Source organism: Perca flavescens, chromosome 13 (genome assembly GCF_004354835.1).
Source record: "Perca flavescens isolate YP-PL-M2 chromosome 13, PFLA_1.0, whole genome shotgun sequence".
NCBI lineage: Eukaryota > Metazoa > Chordata > Actinopteri > Perciformes > Percidae > Perca > Perca flavescens.
In genome coordinates, this window is record NC_041343.1 from 29,060,072 (window position 1) to 29,078,742 (window position 18,671).

An 18,671-nucleotide genomic window follows, 5' to 3' on the forward strand; every position below is an offset into this window, starting at 1 on the left:
ATTATTAATATTATTTCTGAGTTACTTTCCCGGTTGTTTTCAACAAGGATAATCAGAGCTAGGAAATAACTATGGTAACTGCAGGCCACCGTACACACACACACACACACACACACACACACCGGCCGCTCCCACTCCTGTTAAGTGGGTTAGTATTAATTAAATCTCCTCACCCTGCAGGTCTTCGTTGTTTCCTGCAGACGTTGTGTTTGTTTTGTGTGTGTGTGTGTGTGTGTGTGTGTGTGTGTGTGTGTGTGTGTGTGTGTGTGTGTGTGTGTGTGTGTGTGTGTGTGTGTGTGTGTGTGTGTGTGGTCTTGTTTAACTATATTAGTGGGGTCCAAAAACCGGGAGTCCAGTATACTTGTGGGGTCCCGACAGCTTTGTGGGGCCAAAATGCTGGACCCCACAAGTTTAAAGGGCTATTTGGGGGTTAAGACTTGGTTTTAGGTTTAGGGTTAGAATTAGGTTATGGTTAAGGTTAGGGTAAGGGTTAAGGTTAGGCATTTAGTTGTGATGGTTAAGGTTAGGCATTTAGTTGTTATGGTTAAGGTTAGGGTTAAGGTTAGGCATTTAGTTGTGATGGTTAAGGTTAGGGTAAGGGTTAAGGTTAGGCATTTAGTTGTGATGGTTACAGTTAGGGTTAAGGTTAGGCATTTAGTTGTGATGGTTAAGGTTAGGGTAAGGGTTAAGGTTAGGCATTTAGTTGTGATGGTTACGGTTAGGGTAAGGGGCTAGGGAATGCATTATGTCAATGACGGGTCCCCACAAAGATAGTGCCACACACCTGTGTGTGTGTGTGTGTGTGTGTTTGTGTGTTTGTGAGGTGGGGGTGGTGGTGTTTGGGCAAAGAGAGAGACAGGACAAGACACAAGTGTGTCTGACATTCCCGTCAGCCTCAGCTGGTACTCTGTACTGTTTCTGTGTTCAGCGCTAATTAGCAAACGTTAGCATGCTAACCGCTAAACTGGATGGTAAATATCATTCCTGCCACACGTCAGCATTATGCAATAAATTATGCAAAGGTTCACCTTGTGCTACGTCGCAGTTTGTGCCAATTAAAGCGGCAAGCAGCGTCACCGCCCCTCTCCTCTATTCTCCCCCAGCCCCAGTGTTTCTCTCTGAGAGCCGAGGGAGAAGGTATGTGGGCTCGGTGCCAGCCAAGCCTGGGAGAAAAACACCCAGGCTGCCCGTGTGGGGGTTCAACCCTCTGAGGCAAGGCAGGTTCCCCTGGCAACCAACCACAGCCGCCACCAGACAGGGGGAGAACCTCCAAATGTCAAACTTTTCCAGGAAAAAGAAGAAAAGAAGCTCATTTTCAGTCAATCGTTCACGAGGGCTTTTTGTTTGTTTGTTTAAACACACACACAAAAGAGCTCTGAGAGGGATTCTTGGAGCATCAGGTCACTGAGATTTTGGTTCATTCATTATTTGTACTTCTATCATCATAGACCTTTAACTTAAAGGACAAATCTGGCGCAAAATAAACACACGTGTAACAAGTCGACCGTTCTCTGGGATATGTTTTAGCGCAAACCGCTAATTAGCTTATAACGCTAGTCGTCGGGGCACGGTTAAAGTAAAAAGAAATCACTATTTCTACACCACTAACAAGGCTCAAAATAGCACCACACTTCCACGGTAGCATAATGAGGGTCCGTACATGTAAACCGAAGCATTGAGAACTTTGTAAGTGTACAGACAGTTTATTAAAAAGATAGTTTATAAAGACAGTACTGTTCACGTATACAGGCAGGCGCCATCTTGGGCAAACAGTCACGACCAGTTTTTTTACTTTACCCGTGCCCCGATGACTAGCATTATAAGCTAATTAGCGTTTTGGGCTAAAACTGGTCACATTTGATTAGCATGAAAGCCTATCCCAGAGGACGGTCGACTCGGTACACATGTGTGATTAACCCCTAGGTTCATTTTGCGCCGTATTTGTCCTTTTAAAACGTACAAATGTCAATCAAATCAAACACATTTTTATAGATAGCCTATTTAGTTATCATATAAATGTAGTGCAGTAAAAAGTACATTTGTCTCTGAAAAGTAGTGAAGTACAAAATAGCAGAAAATGGAAGTACTTAATTTAAGTACATGTACCACAAAAGTGTACTTAAGTACTGTAATTGTGTAGTATATAAACACATTGTTAATGTTGTGAAACGGTCGCAGTTTAGTTTCAGTTTAGGCACAAAAACAACTTAGATAAGTTTGGAAAAAGATGGTTTGGGTAAAATCAGACGTTACGCTCCGGTTACGCACGCGACGCAGAACTAGACGTAGCTTTTTGTTGCTTTTTGTTTCGCTGTTTACTTTTATTTTCAAATGGGACACGGACTTCGGCCGTCTTGAGTGATAGTCCTGTTCGTTTGACCCATCTCTCCTTATTTAACACTCTTATTCTTCGTCACATTACTTCCTGCTTTGCTAGAGGGCGCTGCCATTAAACATAAATATAGGTCATAATTGCTGCTTGAACAAACGACTTATATGGGCGTTTTCCGGGAGGACAGTTTTTTAATTCATTGTGTCATTCATGTCATTCTTTTCATTTAAAAAGAATGCAAAAAAATGGCTGGTAGAGAGCCAAACTTGTGGGCACAAATGCTTTCTGTGTGCATTTAAACTTTACACAAGTATTTTACATGAATTGTATTTATTAACCACAATGTGTTGTATGATTTTATACCTGTCATTATTTTTAAAGGTTGCCTGTTTTACATCTGGCTAGGGGACTACCGATGACAATTAGCACTTTTGAGCTAACTCGGGCACATTTACATTGTTTTAATGTTGATTAATGTTCACTGTCCCCTTTCAAATAAAGAAATCAAAATCATAAATGTTACTTTCCACCACTGTTCATATCATATCCCATGAATGCATTTGAGGCTGATAGTCAACTAATGAAAGTTAATCTAAATCTGACAGGCTGTCTCTGAAATGTCCCAAACTGGCCACCATACAGAGGAGAATATCTCTCAGGCTACCAGGGCGCCCCACAGAGAAAAAACCCTTTTGATTAAAGTGACATGATCTTTCCAACGACTCAAGCCTCAGGAAAAACTTTACATTTTCTGCCACACTAATGGTATAAGGATGGAAGGAACAGCAAATGTTTCTTAGTTGTTTCCCACTATATGATGCAGATTCATGTCACACTCACATATATACAAACTGTACACATAATATCTGTGAATATTTGTGCTGACTTGCAGCATCATCTGTGAAGCGCTTTGCTGCATGGACATCACGGAGATCTGTAGCTGCTCTAGGAACTAGATGGTTTTTAGAAGCCTGTGTGTCCTGCAGGGACAGCAAGCTGCAGCCACACTCTCCATACTGTACGTCTCCCCTGTGAGGCTGCAGGGAAGCCGACGCAACAGGAGACACGCTGACACATTTCTGCTGCCAGAGGCAGCTGGGGAGAGTCTGCCTGATTCTAGATTTCTAACTTGTGGGAGAGAGAAAAGAAGCTCATGCGTTCAGGGGCAGAGTTTTAGTCGTACACACCGTTCAATCATGGTGTAAAGAAACAATGTACTGCATTTGCCTGGCTTCCGTCAAGCCACCTCCTGGTCTTTTATTCCCTATACTGCTTTTTAAGCCATTTAATTTAATTCACTTATCTCACTTCTTTCTTTTTTGACGTTGGTTTTACCATTCAAGTTGTTCTGTATCACATTTTGTGGTGTTGTGTTATGTACGTTTTTATTTATGTAGCCTGCTGTGGTTTATCTATGTATCGAGGCGTACTTCACCCTATCTGCCCTGGTTGTAAAGCACTTCGGGTCAGCTTATGCTGTTTTAAAGCTTTAGTGTGTAACTTTTTGATATTAATGAACGACTGAAATGAGTTGCTACAAAGCTAATTAAGACTATCAGCGCCACACAACTCTCTCTGGATTTCTCAGTGTGACTATGTTCAGAAGATTGTGGTGTCCGGCGACTTTCCCGGGCAGAAACTCGAGTGAAGATAAAGACCTCTTCTTAAGAGTCCATCATGTTTTTTTAATCCTCCTTGTCCTCCTTGGCTACTAGCAACTGTGTGGAGAGGGGGTGGGAGCACTAAGCGATCACGGAAGGCTTGTATCATGTGGACGCGCCGACTGTTTTGTTGTCATTACTTAGAATTCCTCATGGGGGCGACAGAAACTACACATAGATAAAGATGACTTGAAATGACTTGACATACATGACTTCTTACTTCAGGGAGTATGGATCGCCGATCACTGACCGCCTCGCTCAGGGCAGTGGTGGAATGTAACTAAGTGTGCTTTTACTCAAGTACTGTACATAAGTACAATTTTGACCTTGTTTTAACTTGAGCATTTTACATTTTTTGCAACTTTTTTTCTTTTCTTCACTTCCGCTCTCTACTTCTTCTCTTCTGCTTGCTTATTCACAGATAATTTTTTGTACACCCCTGGTGTTTCAGGGAGTATATTGCGCAACGAACAATGCGTTGAGCATAAACGTCTCTGTGCAGGCTCGTAGCTCGCATGCCATCTCTGGAGGCCCGCGCCACGGTGTCAAGCGTGAGTAGGATCTGGGTGAGTAGCTTTAAAGAAACCGGCGCTAAAACGGCGCGTTTTAAACAGAAGGTGAATCAATAATATTCAGACGGACAGCATGAGAAAAAGAATGTGTTTTTTGAACATTACAGCATGTAAACATGTTGTAGTAGAAACCCCAAATACAAATATTAACCTGAAAATGAACACGACATGGGACCTTTAACCCTTTCCGCCGACCATGTCCCCTCTTTAACCCTTTTTTTTTAATGCTGTTTTCGATGAGTTTGATACTTTTTCTGACGTTTTTATCCTGTTTTTGAGACTTTTTAAAAATCTTTTTGTTGCTTTTTCTGACGTTTGACTCATTTATTTTACTACCACCAACTTCTAACCACTATAGTTTTACACTTTTAATTCATGGTCAATAAACCTTGTTTATATGAAACTCCCACAACCACCTGCACACTCACCTGTTCCTAATTTCCCAATTACCCCCTACAGGTTTTATACCAGCCCATCATGCCAGATTGTCAATGTTGTCCCCCCCTCCCTCCCTCATTTCTGTTCACCTGTTCGCTCTCTGTTGCTCCATGCCAGTAAGCTTTTTTTCACTTTTTAAGTAATTCACTGAACTGCATTTGGGTCATTTCCCTCCTTAAAACATTACACCCATAAATGCTTTGATTTGATAGAAAATGTTTGTTTAGTGTTGAATTCTTTGAAGCATAGAACGTGACCGTTGAGTTCAAGTTTTTGAGCAGTTATAGAAGAAGTTGTTCTATTAGGAAAGAAACGTTTACATAAATGTAGATATTTTAAGACTAAACCCTCCCTGATCCATTGGAAGAATGAGCTAAAGCTCTTATGTAAGTCATTGAAACAGGTTAAAGACAAGAAAGCCCTTACATTATTTTCTTTACTTGAGACACTTAAGTTAATTTGAGATAGCCCTTTATATTTCTATTTTCTTTTGTTATTTTGTTATTTATTTTGAATTGTTATAAATATGCTCCTAGGTTTCCGGGTCGAGGCAAAAGCTCTATTTTTGAAGGGAATTTTGTTAATGTGCCGTGTTTGTTTGGAAATCAGTATTCTCAATAAGGGTTGCACTGTACGAGGGAAATAAGTAATTGCGATTATTTTGACTGATATTGCGATATGATTCATGATACAGGAGGAAATTATCATTTTTGTATCAATATTTTCATTTAAAAATATGAAATGATTATAGTGCATAGTGGATCTGTACCAAACAGAGATTTTTTTCTCCAGTCTGTAGATTTGCCCCCCCCCCCTTGGATATTAGATTAGATAGACTTTAGTGATCCCAAATTGGGAAATTTCATTGCTACAGCAGCAAAAGTAAGACCACACACATACAGAATATGCAAAAAATAATTATTATGATAGAATACAAGAACAACTATTCAAAAATAAAGATACAAAATACAAAGGAAAGAATGTACAAACGTGTGTATATATATATACAAGTGGAAAATGTGCAACCTACTTAAATAGTATTTATAAAGATATAAGTATAACCTAAGTTGCACTTAGTGCAGTATTGTGATGTATATGAGTCTTATCTAACACTCAGTGTTCCAAAGTTGTATTGCCTGTAGTAGGAATGATTTCTTGTTGCGGTAGGCTACTAAAAATGGTACTAACATTTTTAAAGTCACAATCCTAAAATTAAATTCTCAGAATTCTCAGATTTAAAAAAATAAAAAGTCAGAATTCTGACTTCATTCTTAGAATTCTGACTTATTTATTTATTTTTGAATTCTGGCCGTATTTTAATAATTATGACTTTAAACTCAGAACTCAAACGCATTTTTTCAGAGGTGGCCCTAATCCTCTCCCGTTTATCCTCTTTTAAAGAAGTGAAGAAAACAAAGTTATAGAAGAAGTTGACTCCTCTTGCACTAGGACCCGTCAGACTGTGCAGCCGGTAATAATCCGGCGCTAGGACCCATCGGACACCGTTCTCGTCTCTTTGTCTCCACCAGTCCGAGCCTCCTCCTCTCCGTAGTCTCATTCCGTGTCTCTCTCTCCATCAGCAGCGGTCTGGATGCTTGCAGGGACAGAAACATGGCTGTGAATCTCGGCAAAAACAGACTGGCCCTGCTGACCGCCTACCAGGACGTCATTGACGAGACCTCGGACACCGACTGGTGAGTCCTGCGGCCGGCCCGGCCATCCCTTCTTTCCTCCCCCCCTCCATCCCCACTTCGCTCTCCCATCCCTTCTTTTCTCCATGGTTCGATGCGTCGCTGCTCTCTTGGCTTCCCCTCGGGTGGGGTGGGAGGGGGGGGTTGTTGTCCGGCTTGGTGCACGCTGAGGATGCGCAGGACAGGGGCGCACCGTGCACGCATCATCATATCCTCATCATCCTCATACCTTTTAGTGGCGAAAACTCCAGACGCGCAGGCCGGGGCAGATTCACTGCTCCACATGTGATGTGTTCGTAATTAAGCGCATTACGCACATCTACGAGCCGGACCAAGCTTTAAAGCAGTGAAAGTGAGAGTTTGGTTTTTGGGGTTATAAATCAGAGATCAGCAGTTGATTTTTTTTTTTTTTTTTTTTTTTAGTGAGAACTGAACTGCGCTGCAGAGTCGAGGCAACGTGCTGCTGTGCAGTGCAACACTGTGTGCGCACTGGACGCACAATTGTGCAAGCGGACCGCTTTGTTTCCTCTGAGTTTCTCCTCTCAGTCGGGACCAGGTTTACTCACAGCCAGCTGGAAGCAATTTCAGGCTTTTATGCAACGCGATGCAGCTGTGTGTGTGTGTGTGTGTGTGTGTGTGTGTGTGTGTGTGTGTGTGTGTGTGTGTGTGTCTCGTCAGCAGGGGTAAGCGGGCCTGGTCCAGAGATACTGATGAGCCCCTGCATCCCTAAAACGAGGAGAGGGGCGAGGCCGGGGGTGGATGATGGTGGTGTTGGGGTGGCGCTATCATCATCATCATCCTCCTCTGTAGCCTTTGCTCACTTTGGGAAAGTGCAAGGTGGTAATAAAACGCAGTAGTTTTTAGTATTGGATGTGACAGTGAAATCACTGCTCAAACCTCAGTATACGGATGTCCTAGTTCCTCATGAAACAAGATCTTGAAAAGACCACTAAGTTTTACTTTTACATGTGGGGAATTTTATACGAATTCCAGACAAAGTCGGATAATACGTTGCAAAGAAAATTGTCTCCAAATATGGACATGCAGCTATTTTCAGTGGGATTTTTAAGTCGTTGATAAATGCTCTCTTTGTGTATGATACACGTTGGTACAAAAACACAGTAAGCACCTTTTTTATTTATTCTTTTTTCTTTTCTTTTTTTTTTTTTAGTAAACCAGAATAAGAAGTTAATATTTAACCACCAGGGTCATAATCTGAGCCCACAGACATAATAGCACCTGAATGCAGCACTGTTTACGAAGGACTTTCTATCTTAGATGTCCCACCAGCATATGAACCCGGAATAGGAAAGTTACAGGTGAATTAAAGTGAGGCTAAAGGGAAAAGAGTGCCATTTGCTGGAGGAATTGTATAAGACTGACTGTGTGTGTGTGTGTGTGTGTGTGTGTGTGTGTGTGTGTTTGGAGTTAATGAAGCAGGTAAAAGCCATTGGAGGAGGTAATATTTGACTTTGAGCACGACTGTTGGTTTGGAGTTAAACTGTAACCTGTTGTCCTTGATCATGATAAGCCTGCAGTCACTACTGTAGCAGTGTAAACGTTTTACAGTTAGTTAAGCCAGAAAGATTTAGAGACATTTTGGCCCCAATACAAATCGTTAGGTTTAGGAAAAAGATCTGGATTAAAACGCTCCCGAGGAACCCTGGGTGAACGTATTTTGTTTTCGCCGCAGAGAGTGAACTCCGCTCCACCGCTTGAACACGCTATGTTTTATGTTGACACCACTAGGGCTGCTCTCTCTTAGTCGATTAGTCGACTAATCGGTCGTTTTGGTCTTAGTCAACTTAGATTTCTTTAGTCCATTAGTCATGTTTGATGCTTTTTTCATGCTGAATGATTTATTTCCAAGAAACGTACGAGCACATCTCTGGTAAACACAAGAATTAAAGTGGTGCTTTTGCATGACTCTTTGCGGAGAAACTCAGATTTACAGATCTGTCGATTATATCAACTAATCGATTAGTCGATGCAATTGAATGAGTGTTAGTCGACTAAGAATTTCTTTAATCGAGCACAGCCCTAGACACCATGTTGGGCTGTTTCATTCTGAGATTATTTTCCATTGGATATTGAAGCGTATAAGTGTTTCAGCACCTGGCTGTGTGGCACAATATCCAAGGAATTGGAAAGGGGATTTTTATTCTTACATGTTTTGTTGTACATGATCCAAAAACATCCTCCCCCTCCCCCCCCCTGCTTTTTTTCACAAATCGCACCCTGTATATTGCTACACATGGTTTTCATCAACAAATTCAAGCAGTCAGATAAACATGAACTCCCTTTTTTTTTTTGTATCTGCTCTTAAGAAAGACACTTCCTGGATGTAGCTGACAACAGAGAAAAAGCAAAAAAAAAAAAAACAGCAACTGGAAACTCAACAAGTAACATCAGTAGGCCATAAGCAATTATGGTCTGTCACTGCAGCTATGCAGAATCGTCCGGTTCTGATTGCGATGCATCAACGCAATGATTCATTTCAGCACCCCTTTATGCTCCATTATGTTCACCAGCTGTGTCTGTCTGCTGTTTGCTGCTGAGCAGGTAGTGTACAGTGGCTTTTTAGTTGAAAGCGATGCAATGAGGGTGAACCAGAACAGTAAAGTTGCAGCCGGACAGATAAACAATGAGCTCACACTCACTATAAATCTCATAAAGCCGAGTGGAGCTGCAGATTCGGCTCATCATTCTCTGTAGGTTCCCTTTCACACTGTATACACATCGTCATCTCTCTCTTAATTAAAATGAATGGGCACATTTGGTTTAAGTGATGTCATTGAATTTACAGCCTGAACACAATAGTGAGCACTAATTTCCAAATCAGTGGAGGTTGAGCCGTGTTTGAGCTCAGATTACAGATCCTGCATTGAGTTGTTTGGAGCGCAACACTCTCTAGTCACCATCTTAACTATGAAATGTGAACCTGTGCCATCTGTTGCTGGTCATTAGTCCAAATGAGGTCAGATTGACTTGAAAACAAACGCACTGGTTGTGCTTTCAGTTTGTAGCTGTGGTGGGTTTTGGTTCCACATTTTGTTTTCCTGGTTTGGACACAAGTTTAATGTTCCTGTCTAGATACTAAATAATAACATTGGCAGATTAATAGATAATGAAAAATATAAGTTGAAATCCTTTTAAATAAACAGGTTAAGACAACGCTGCATGATTTAGTCACCGCCCCAAAATGAGCTGGTTGGACTTTAAGGATTTTAACACAATTTTGGGTGCAAATAACCTTTACAGGCATTTGAACAAATACATTTAAAGAGTCCCTAACAAATGAAGGCAGAATTGGAGGCTTATCAGGCTGTTCTCTTATGATGGATTTTGAAACATTTTGATACCAGCGCCAATATTATGTTGGTACACTACACGAAAAACCCTTTTTTGATATTGAGGAATCTAAAACAATTTCTTTACAAAACCATTTTGTATTTTAATAAAAAAAGGCAAACCTCTGTAACACAGAGCAGCCAAATCTTAACAAAATAGGGATAATAATAATACCAAAATTTAGATTTTTAAATGAGGCAATGTTTGATCAAAGAATAAGTACGCTGGACACTTTTCGGTCAGTACTCAATAAGCATTGAGGTTAGATACCCAGCCCTCTGGAAACACTTCTCTAACACTGCTAAAGGCTTCTTTCTGTTTTTTTCAAACATATCAGGCGTGTGTCAGACATGATAAAGTCCTGCACTCATTTCTCTCATCTCTTCCTGAGCATGTTTGCGCCTGGCACCGAGCTCCCCAGGGACGCAAGACGTCCTTGTTGAGTGCTCGTTAAGTTGTTGATCCAGGGAGGAAATTATGCTTTTTCCACTCATAAGTCTGACTCTCTGTGCTTCCTTAACCTCTGGGCAATATACCCCAGTTTGTATCGGTCACTATGTCCTGTCAATGTGAGTGACAGCTGCCAGCAATCAACCCAAAGGTTAATGTCTGTCTTTCAAATGTTTGCTCATTCTGTCGGGTGATCCAGTGGAGCCGGGACATGATGAAGAGGGCCTCAGGCCTGCCCCCGTTTTTCACACTTGATGAGATTTAAACAAAGGCAGAGACAAACACCGCTGACCCCAAACAACATGGGACCCCCAAACACCCTCCAACCCCTTCTGTCCTAATAATGATATACCCATCTACCCATCTAAGACCTTTTGAAAGCTAAATGAGAGCAGTAGTAGTTTGGTTCCCATGTCTCTGATTTGCTCAGCTTCAAACAGGTCTGCTGTTGTGCACAATAATGGAAAAACAATCAGCCAATCAGAGCTTTTGTAAGTAGTATTAATAATAATCTTACATGAAGAATAGTGACGGGTAAATGGCTACAAAAATTGCAGCAAGAAATGTTTGACGATCTACGTCATGAATGTTTAATGCTCCGAGCAGCTTCCGTGTCAACCTGAAATGACGACGTTGGGATGGAAATGTCAAAATATATTGGATTAATACTTTTGGACTGACTGAATACACTATTTTACTTAACTTAGAATCTGGGAAACTCTACTGGGCAATTCTCACTATTTCATAGACCAAATGATCAATCAAGACAATAACGAGAAGAATATTAATTGTAAATTTAAGAAAAACGTCAGTTGCAGCGGGAAACTAAATCAGTTCAGTCTCACTAGTGCAGTAGTAAATGGAAAAAAAATAACTGAATACATTTTTCAATCAAAAAGCCCAAACGTTTTGTAGTTTTAGCTTCTCTAATGCTAATTTTGCTGATTATTTGTCTCATATTGTAGTTGACCATATATTTCAGGGGCTTGGACTTTTGGTTGGACAAAACAAGCACTTTGGGAAATTGAAATGGACATTTTTTTTGATAATTTTTTCGATCAAAAGAATTAATGAAAATAATTGACTAATCAATGATGAAAGAATCTTTTTTGGCCTAAATTAAAAACAGAACATGCTGGGACAAAAAAAAACAGCTCCACAGATAAAAGTAATAATTCCCTTCAAATGGTTTTTATACCCCATTTCTTTAAGGCTTCCACAAGTAGTTCGGCATCTTCTTAATCTTCATTTCCCATTGTCATGAACATATGACACTGTCATGACACATGAACTCTAACTCTAACCCCAACCATAATTTGTCATGACAAAAACCAAATGACACTTACTGTCATAAACGTTTATGATTTGTTTATGACATGTTCATGACAGTGTCATGTCAGTCTTGTGTAGATACCGTCAAGTAAAGTGTAACTGGAGGTTGTTTTTTTTTCTCATGAAACACAAAGCGGTTGAGGTTTATTAAGTTAATTACATGACGTCCTCGACGACATCATACGTGTTCCTGTGAACAGGCCTTCTCTCCGCCTCGCTCACTCACTCACACATCCACAGACCTGCGATCATGCAGCTTGATACTCCGACCTGGAGCTCTGTCAACAACATGGACACGGCAGCCGTGGCCGGCTTGCAGGCAGCCGTGACCGGCTTGCAGGCAGCCGAAACTGAAGTGATCACAAGCAGGAGGGATCCAGATGACAGATGAGTTGGCCCGAGTCTTGTCAGCCAGAGAGTAGGATGAAACCCCGTCTCCACTGGTAACGTGGAGAATGATCCGGACAAGGACTCTTGTTAAAACAAGGCTTGTTTTTATACTTCATTTGATATAGGAAGGTTGGTCGAGCTTTTAAGACCTAAAGCAGGCTGTTCTCATGTAGCCTGGTCCTACCAGACTCTGGTACATTAGCCTGGTCCTACCAGACTCTGGTACATTAGCCTGGTCCTACCAGATTCTGGTACATTAGCCTGGTCCTACCAGACTCTGGTACATTAGCCTGGTCCTACCAGACTCTGGTACACTAGCCTGGTCCTACCAGACTCTGGTACATTAGCCTGGTCCTACCAGACTCTGGTACATTAGCCTGGTCCTACCAGACTCTGGTACATTAGCCTGGTCCTACCAGACTCTGGTACATTAGCCTGGTCCTACCAGATTCTGGTACATTAGCCTGGTCCTACCAGACTCTGGTACATTAGCCTGGTCCTACCAGATTCTGGTACACTAGCCTGGTCCTACCAGACTCTGGTACATTAGCCTGATCCTACCAGACTCCGGTACATTAGGCTGGTCCTACCAGACTCTGGTACATTAGCCTGGTCCTACCAGACACTCGTACATTTAATTTGTACAGAGAGTCTGGCCACTCTCCATTGACAAGTGTTAACTTCCTTGAAGGCGGGTACTCTGTTGAAGTTTAAAACTATTGGATCTGCCCAGAGCCAGTCTGGTAGCCTGGCTCCGCCCCCGGAGTACTATCTAGTATGACCAGGCTAACAAGAGGGGAGACAACAACTATTGGCTTAGCATCGCTAGCGTTAGCCTTAGCCAACTCCTTCACCACTAACGGAGCGAGTTGGAAAATCGAACATTTCCATTGACACCGCCATTACGGAACTACAACTCAAACTAGCGCACGTCACGACCTCAACGTCATAGTTCTCAGCCACTCCCTCTGTTCCGGCCGGAGAAAACCCAAGAATATACCACAAACCCAGACGTAGTACTGAAGGAAAATAAAAATTGAGCGAAAATGCGTAGGAGGTCGGAGCCAGGCTCGTTCTCATGAACCATTTGTACAAAAAGCTACGTATAAACTGTAATTTGTATTCCACAAACTTGTTTTTATAAAAAAATAAATAAAAATACATGCAGCACTTTCAAGCCGTGGACCGGAATTCCTGGGGAAACAAAAGACTTTCACCCAGGAAATGCGTGTTCCTTGGGAGTTTTTTTAAGTCACCTTTTATCGGGTATTAATTTCCAACCAATATCGTAGAGATATCATGAGAATGCGTTGCCTAAAGAAACCACTCAGTGCAGCAACTTGGCTCTATGGATGGCAGTGTTGGTTGGTCCACCACTTTGCTTCAGACAGCTGTAGAGGGAGAACACAAAGTTTACTGTCTGTAACGGAAAAGCACTATTGGAATAACACAACTATCCTTCTATGAACTAATTTTTTGTGTTATTGGTGGCACGCATGAACGTGGCGCTTGTATCTCTGTGTATTATAGAAGAAAAACTAGTAGCTGCAGGTTGTCGGATTAAAAAACAGTAATGTGAAGTCTCTCCTTCAGGGAGTCGTTTGATATACTGAAATAATCTTTTTTTGTCGCTCACTCAGCCTGAGACTTAATCGAAGGTTGACTGTTGTCCGCTTGCAAGTGTGACAATAAAACTTAGACACACTATTGTTTGAGCCTTTTATTCACAGAAAACTCTGGGTACAACTGAAATATCTCAACCATTAATGGAATGATTGTAATGCATGTTTTCCTTTTTTAAAAACATTCACAAATTGGCGACTGAATCCTAATGCCTTTGGTGATCCTCTGATCTTTCCTCTAGTGTCACCATGAGGTTGATTTTTGTGGGTTTAAGTGAAATATCTAGACTTAACTTTTGGATGGATTGCCATGAAATTTGGTTCCCCTCGGGATGAATTGTAATCGCTTTTCATCTAGCCCCATCATCAGGCCAACATTTTAAGTTGTCCAATACTTTGGTTTGTGACTAAATACCTGCAAAAGAAGACATTTCCACTCACAGAGCCACTGTAGACTCTTTGCATAAATTACTTATACCTGAGGTATGATCAGCAGCTCGTTTCCTCCCTATTTAAAAGATTAAGACATACTTTATTGATCCAGCAAGGTGAAATACAATTTCTACATTTCTCTCTTCACTTTGTAATAGTGGAAAAACTTTGCATCCACATGCAGGCAAGAAAATTCCGTTTAGTATAAACAGAAGTACGTTCACAATCTGTCCGTTTTGGAGCATATCCGGCCCTTGTTTACCTTGTTGACCTCATGCCGTGTGGTATCCTGTGGCAGTGGGAAGACAACATTTTGGTTGCACAGAGACATCAAATCAAACAACAAATTTTAAGGTTGCTGGGCTGTCATTCACAGACGATGATTTGCATATTAATATTTAAAATATGAAAGCATGGCACAGTGGACATTATTGCAAACCTGCTTTTGTTATCAGCTTTTAAGCTGATAAGACTGAGTTGAAAGTTTTCAAAAATAATACAGCTAAAAGAGACGCACGGCTACAGATGTCTGTGTTTTACATCAGTGCTGCTGTATTTATGGCTGCACGATATGAGGAAAATATCTAATTGCGATTATTTTGACTGATATTGCGATATGATTCACGATATTGGAGGGAATGAACGTTTTTGTATCATTATTCTCATTTTCACCTAAATTATTAACATTGAAAGAAATTAAAATGATTATAGTGTGATTTTTGCAAGGATCTGTACCAAACAAAGATTTTTTTCTTTAGTCTGTAGGATACAATTTGTAGGCTGGGACATCTCTGCAGCACCACAATACTTTATTTTGGAATGGTTCTCAGATATTTTGCCATTAACAAATATTGCACTATTTGTTAACTATTTGCACTATTCCATATTGCAATTTCGATACAATTGCGATTATTTGTGCAGCCCTAGCTGTATTCAAAGACAAAATGTGAGCTTGGTAGACACCAGAGTAATACTAAGACGGTGATGCCTTTTCCAGCCTTTTTTATTTTTTCATCCAGTGCCCGAAGGAATAAGAAAAGAACGTCGGCCCTTGAACCACAAATGTCACACTGTAGTGAAGGTGACGTTGTGAAAAAGGGCAGTAAGTTAATCAGGGTTATCCAATATCAAACAATTGGCAGACGTTCAGGAATGCTGAGTGCTCTGTGGCTGCTGATTGGCCCGAGGCTGATGTCATATGACCCTTTGACCACCCCCTCCAGCTGTTTGAAGAAGCCATTACCTGACGAGTCACCTCTGCCAGCCTGACAAAAGAAGGAACCCGTGGTAAGAGGAGTTGAGCAGGAGGGTCGGCGAACTCCTGAGTCATGTTTCATTGATTGAAGCCCTCCGACAAAGAACCGACAGCTCTGACGCATTTGTTCATTTTATAAAGTTTCTCCTTGCTCGCATTTTTCTACCTAGCTGGTTATTTATTAATGTACTACCTGTATTCACCCCTGAGAAAGCTTTCTATTCACATTGACGTTCAGCCATTTAACATGGCACTGAAGGGCTTTGAGGTCAAAGGAAAAAAACCGCTACGGGCTATGTACTTTGGCACTCTGGGCTCTCTGCGTTCTTTGGTGGTGGATTTACTTAGACGGGTAATAAATGAAAGATTAAAAACCTGAATAAATGAGTGGAGAAAAGTACTGAATGCAGATGCTTTCATACCAGGGCTAACCAATGGTTTGAGGATGAAAAATAATGTGAACCATAACTTAAAACCCTTCATGGTCAACAGATCTCAACTGGAAAACCTTTGGGTATACTTTAAGGTAGGAGCACTGATCACCCATCTGGATAACTGACCAGACAATATGCAGCCACATTCAGAAATGTGCTTAACTAAATATTTCTGCGATGAAAAACGTTGTCAGGTTGGATTAAGAGACTAAAGATTCATAACAGAAAGTCTGCGTTACAAACTGAAGCCATGGAGTTTTAAAATCGTGGGAGTTTACCAGGCAGGGAGGGTCTAATGTTGCGTTTCATTTACCTTTTGAGGTTGGAACTGGGAATGAGGTCACACCTGAGTTGATCTCGTTCCAATTGAATCCGTTCTCACCGGAGACCGGGGTTCGTGTCCCGCGGGTCACTTTTCCTAAACCCAACTGTCCAGTTCTTCTTTTCCTAAACCTAAATGTCCCGTTCTTGTCCCGCATGTCATGTAAACGTACCTTTTTACAAGCCCACCCGCGATCGTTTTCCTGAACCTAGCTACCGGTATGTTAAAGTGACGCCAATAGTCCCGACCCAGCGCATTTAGATAGATGCTAAAGGAGACCTTTAACGTAAAATAACCTGACCAAGCGTCGTATTATACACGATGGGAGTGAGAATTTGTGTTGTCCAGTTACAAGTCGGAAAAAGCGGTGGTAGGGGGACTACAGGCAGGTTAGCCATTGTTAGCAATGCCAGTTGATAACAATGCATTATGTGGTATTTTGCATGTGCAAACACCGTAGCAACATGTCCACAGATAGAAGATGGACAGTACTGCGTGTACGGCTGATTTTATGAGCCACAAGTAAGACAGAAGTGATAATAAACGGTATATTCATACAGCTTCCGCTGCTGTTGATGTTTGGAGCGGCCATGTTGGATTGTGGTGTCGGGGTTGGTGAGGCTCTCCCGAGTTTCCGAGTGGGAAATCCGACTTCAGGGGTCCTTCCAGTTGACAATCTGCCGGTGAACCCGGAAATGCTGATCTCCCAGTTTAACTAGAATGCACAATGACAAATGATGCTATAGAATTGCATTATGACAAGTGTAGTAGTATACCAGTAGTATCCATTGCTTTTGGAGCTTGATAAGCTAAGGACTAAAATTCAGCCGTTTCCTTTTTTTATATATGACCCCCAACTTTATGAAAGTGAAATAATACATTCTAGAGTAACCGATAAATCTGCTGATGTTCTTGATTAATCAATTATTTGTTTTGTCTATCAAATGTCCGAATACATTTAAAAAAAAATTCCTAAAGCATAAAATTCACACTTTTGAGACGGGTACTTTAATTTTCCGTTGATCGACTAATTGATTAATCAATAGTTTGATTTATTTGTTTATGAGTTGTAGGCGGCTGGGGCTTGTTGTATTTTTGTGCTTTCGTAATTTTAAAGTAAATTTATAAATTAATACACACACACACATTAAAAACAAGATGAAATAATAATAATAATAATAATCTCATACTGTTTACTCTATTTAAATGTAATGTGGTAAAAATGTTCCGAGTTGGATACACAGTGAATGCAAAGTGCCATATGAAGTATTAAACTGTCTTTAGTGGACATGTTTTGTTTCCCACAGCGCACTGACAGCTCTCTCTGCAGCGCCTGCACCCTCCTCCGATTAATATAGAACAGAGTCAGTCCTACAACATGTAAAACAGGCTCTTATCTTCATCACGTCTACTTTGTGAAACACAGTTGGACATCTTTTCCCTGGACAGTTAATCGCCACTTCTTTTACATTTATAGCTTCTTCACTTACATGTATTGAGTCAGGAAAAGGCTTGTTAAGGGCCAGTTTTGTTTCTTTGTTTTGGTTTTTGACATTGTATGTCTTAAAACATTTCAGTTTTTTGTTTAATCAACTTTCATAATTTACTTTGTCCAGTGTTACACATGAAGACTGTCTATCGCTATCGTTAGTTTTTTTTTCTGCTAGTGTTGGTAACACTTCATATTTTAGGTGTGTGCATAAGACTGACATGACACTGGTTATGAACATGAAAGTATATGAATGTTTGACACTTTTAATGCAAAAGTTGGCATTGTTTAAAATGTCTTTGTTATGACAAATTGAAATTAATCAACATAACCTGCCATAAATATGACATAGCAGGCCTAATCATCAAAGTTAAAGAAACTATTTAGCTTTGTGTGTTAACATTACATTCAACTGTCATAAGTAGTTGGTTTTGACATGAGACAATTGGGCCTAAAATTTATTATATAAAATATTTTTCCTTGACCTCAAGTGAAGTGAAACCATTTGGACTTGTCATTAAGATATCATGAATGTTATAAGGCCAGTTTTACTATGCGGAATACAGTACTGAGGTGATTTACAGAGTTTTTGAAAGCTAGCATTAGGCTACTTGTTACCAAAGTAACTGCTACTAACTGTGATTAGCTGCCGTTGCCTAGGTACAAGGGGGTAAGCAAACATCTGAAAAGCGTACCTCCTATGGGGAGATTCTGAGGCTAACAAGCCATCACCTTCTGCTAGCTTCCCATTGACTGCCCTTCATTTTGGCTTCACTTTGACAGCGCATAAATTATTTCTTAAGAAACACGACAATGTATAAAAGGCTCCATTACCTTGTATCTCACATTGTGGCCCCACAGCAGCCGTTTTTGTAAAAATAGGCTAACGATTACCACGCG

General features: G+C 40.8%; 1 protein-coding gene across 2 annotated transcripts in view; it reads left to right on the top strand.

Moving 5' to 3' along the window:
* Positions 1–6,352: 6,352 nt before the first annotated feature.
* The window catches only part of dbn1 (drebrin 1), a 154,936-nt gene continuing 142,617 nt past the window's right edge, over positions 6,353–18,671 (top strand). For both annotated transcript variants that reach the window (XM_028596220.1, XM_028596221.1), the window contains exon 1: positions 6,353–6,697. In XM_028596220.1, coding sequence (XP_028452021.1) covers positions 6,615–6,697 — 83 coding nt within the window. In that variant the 5' untranslated portion in view covers positions 6,353–6,614. The remainder of the gene's footprint in view (positions 6,698–18,671) is intronic.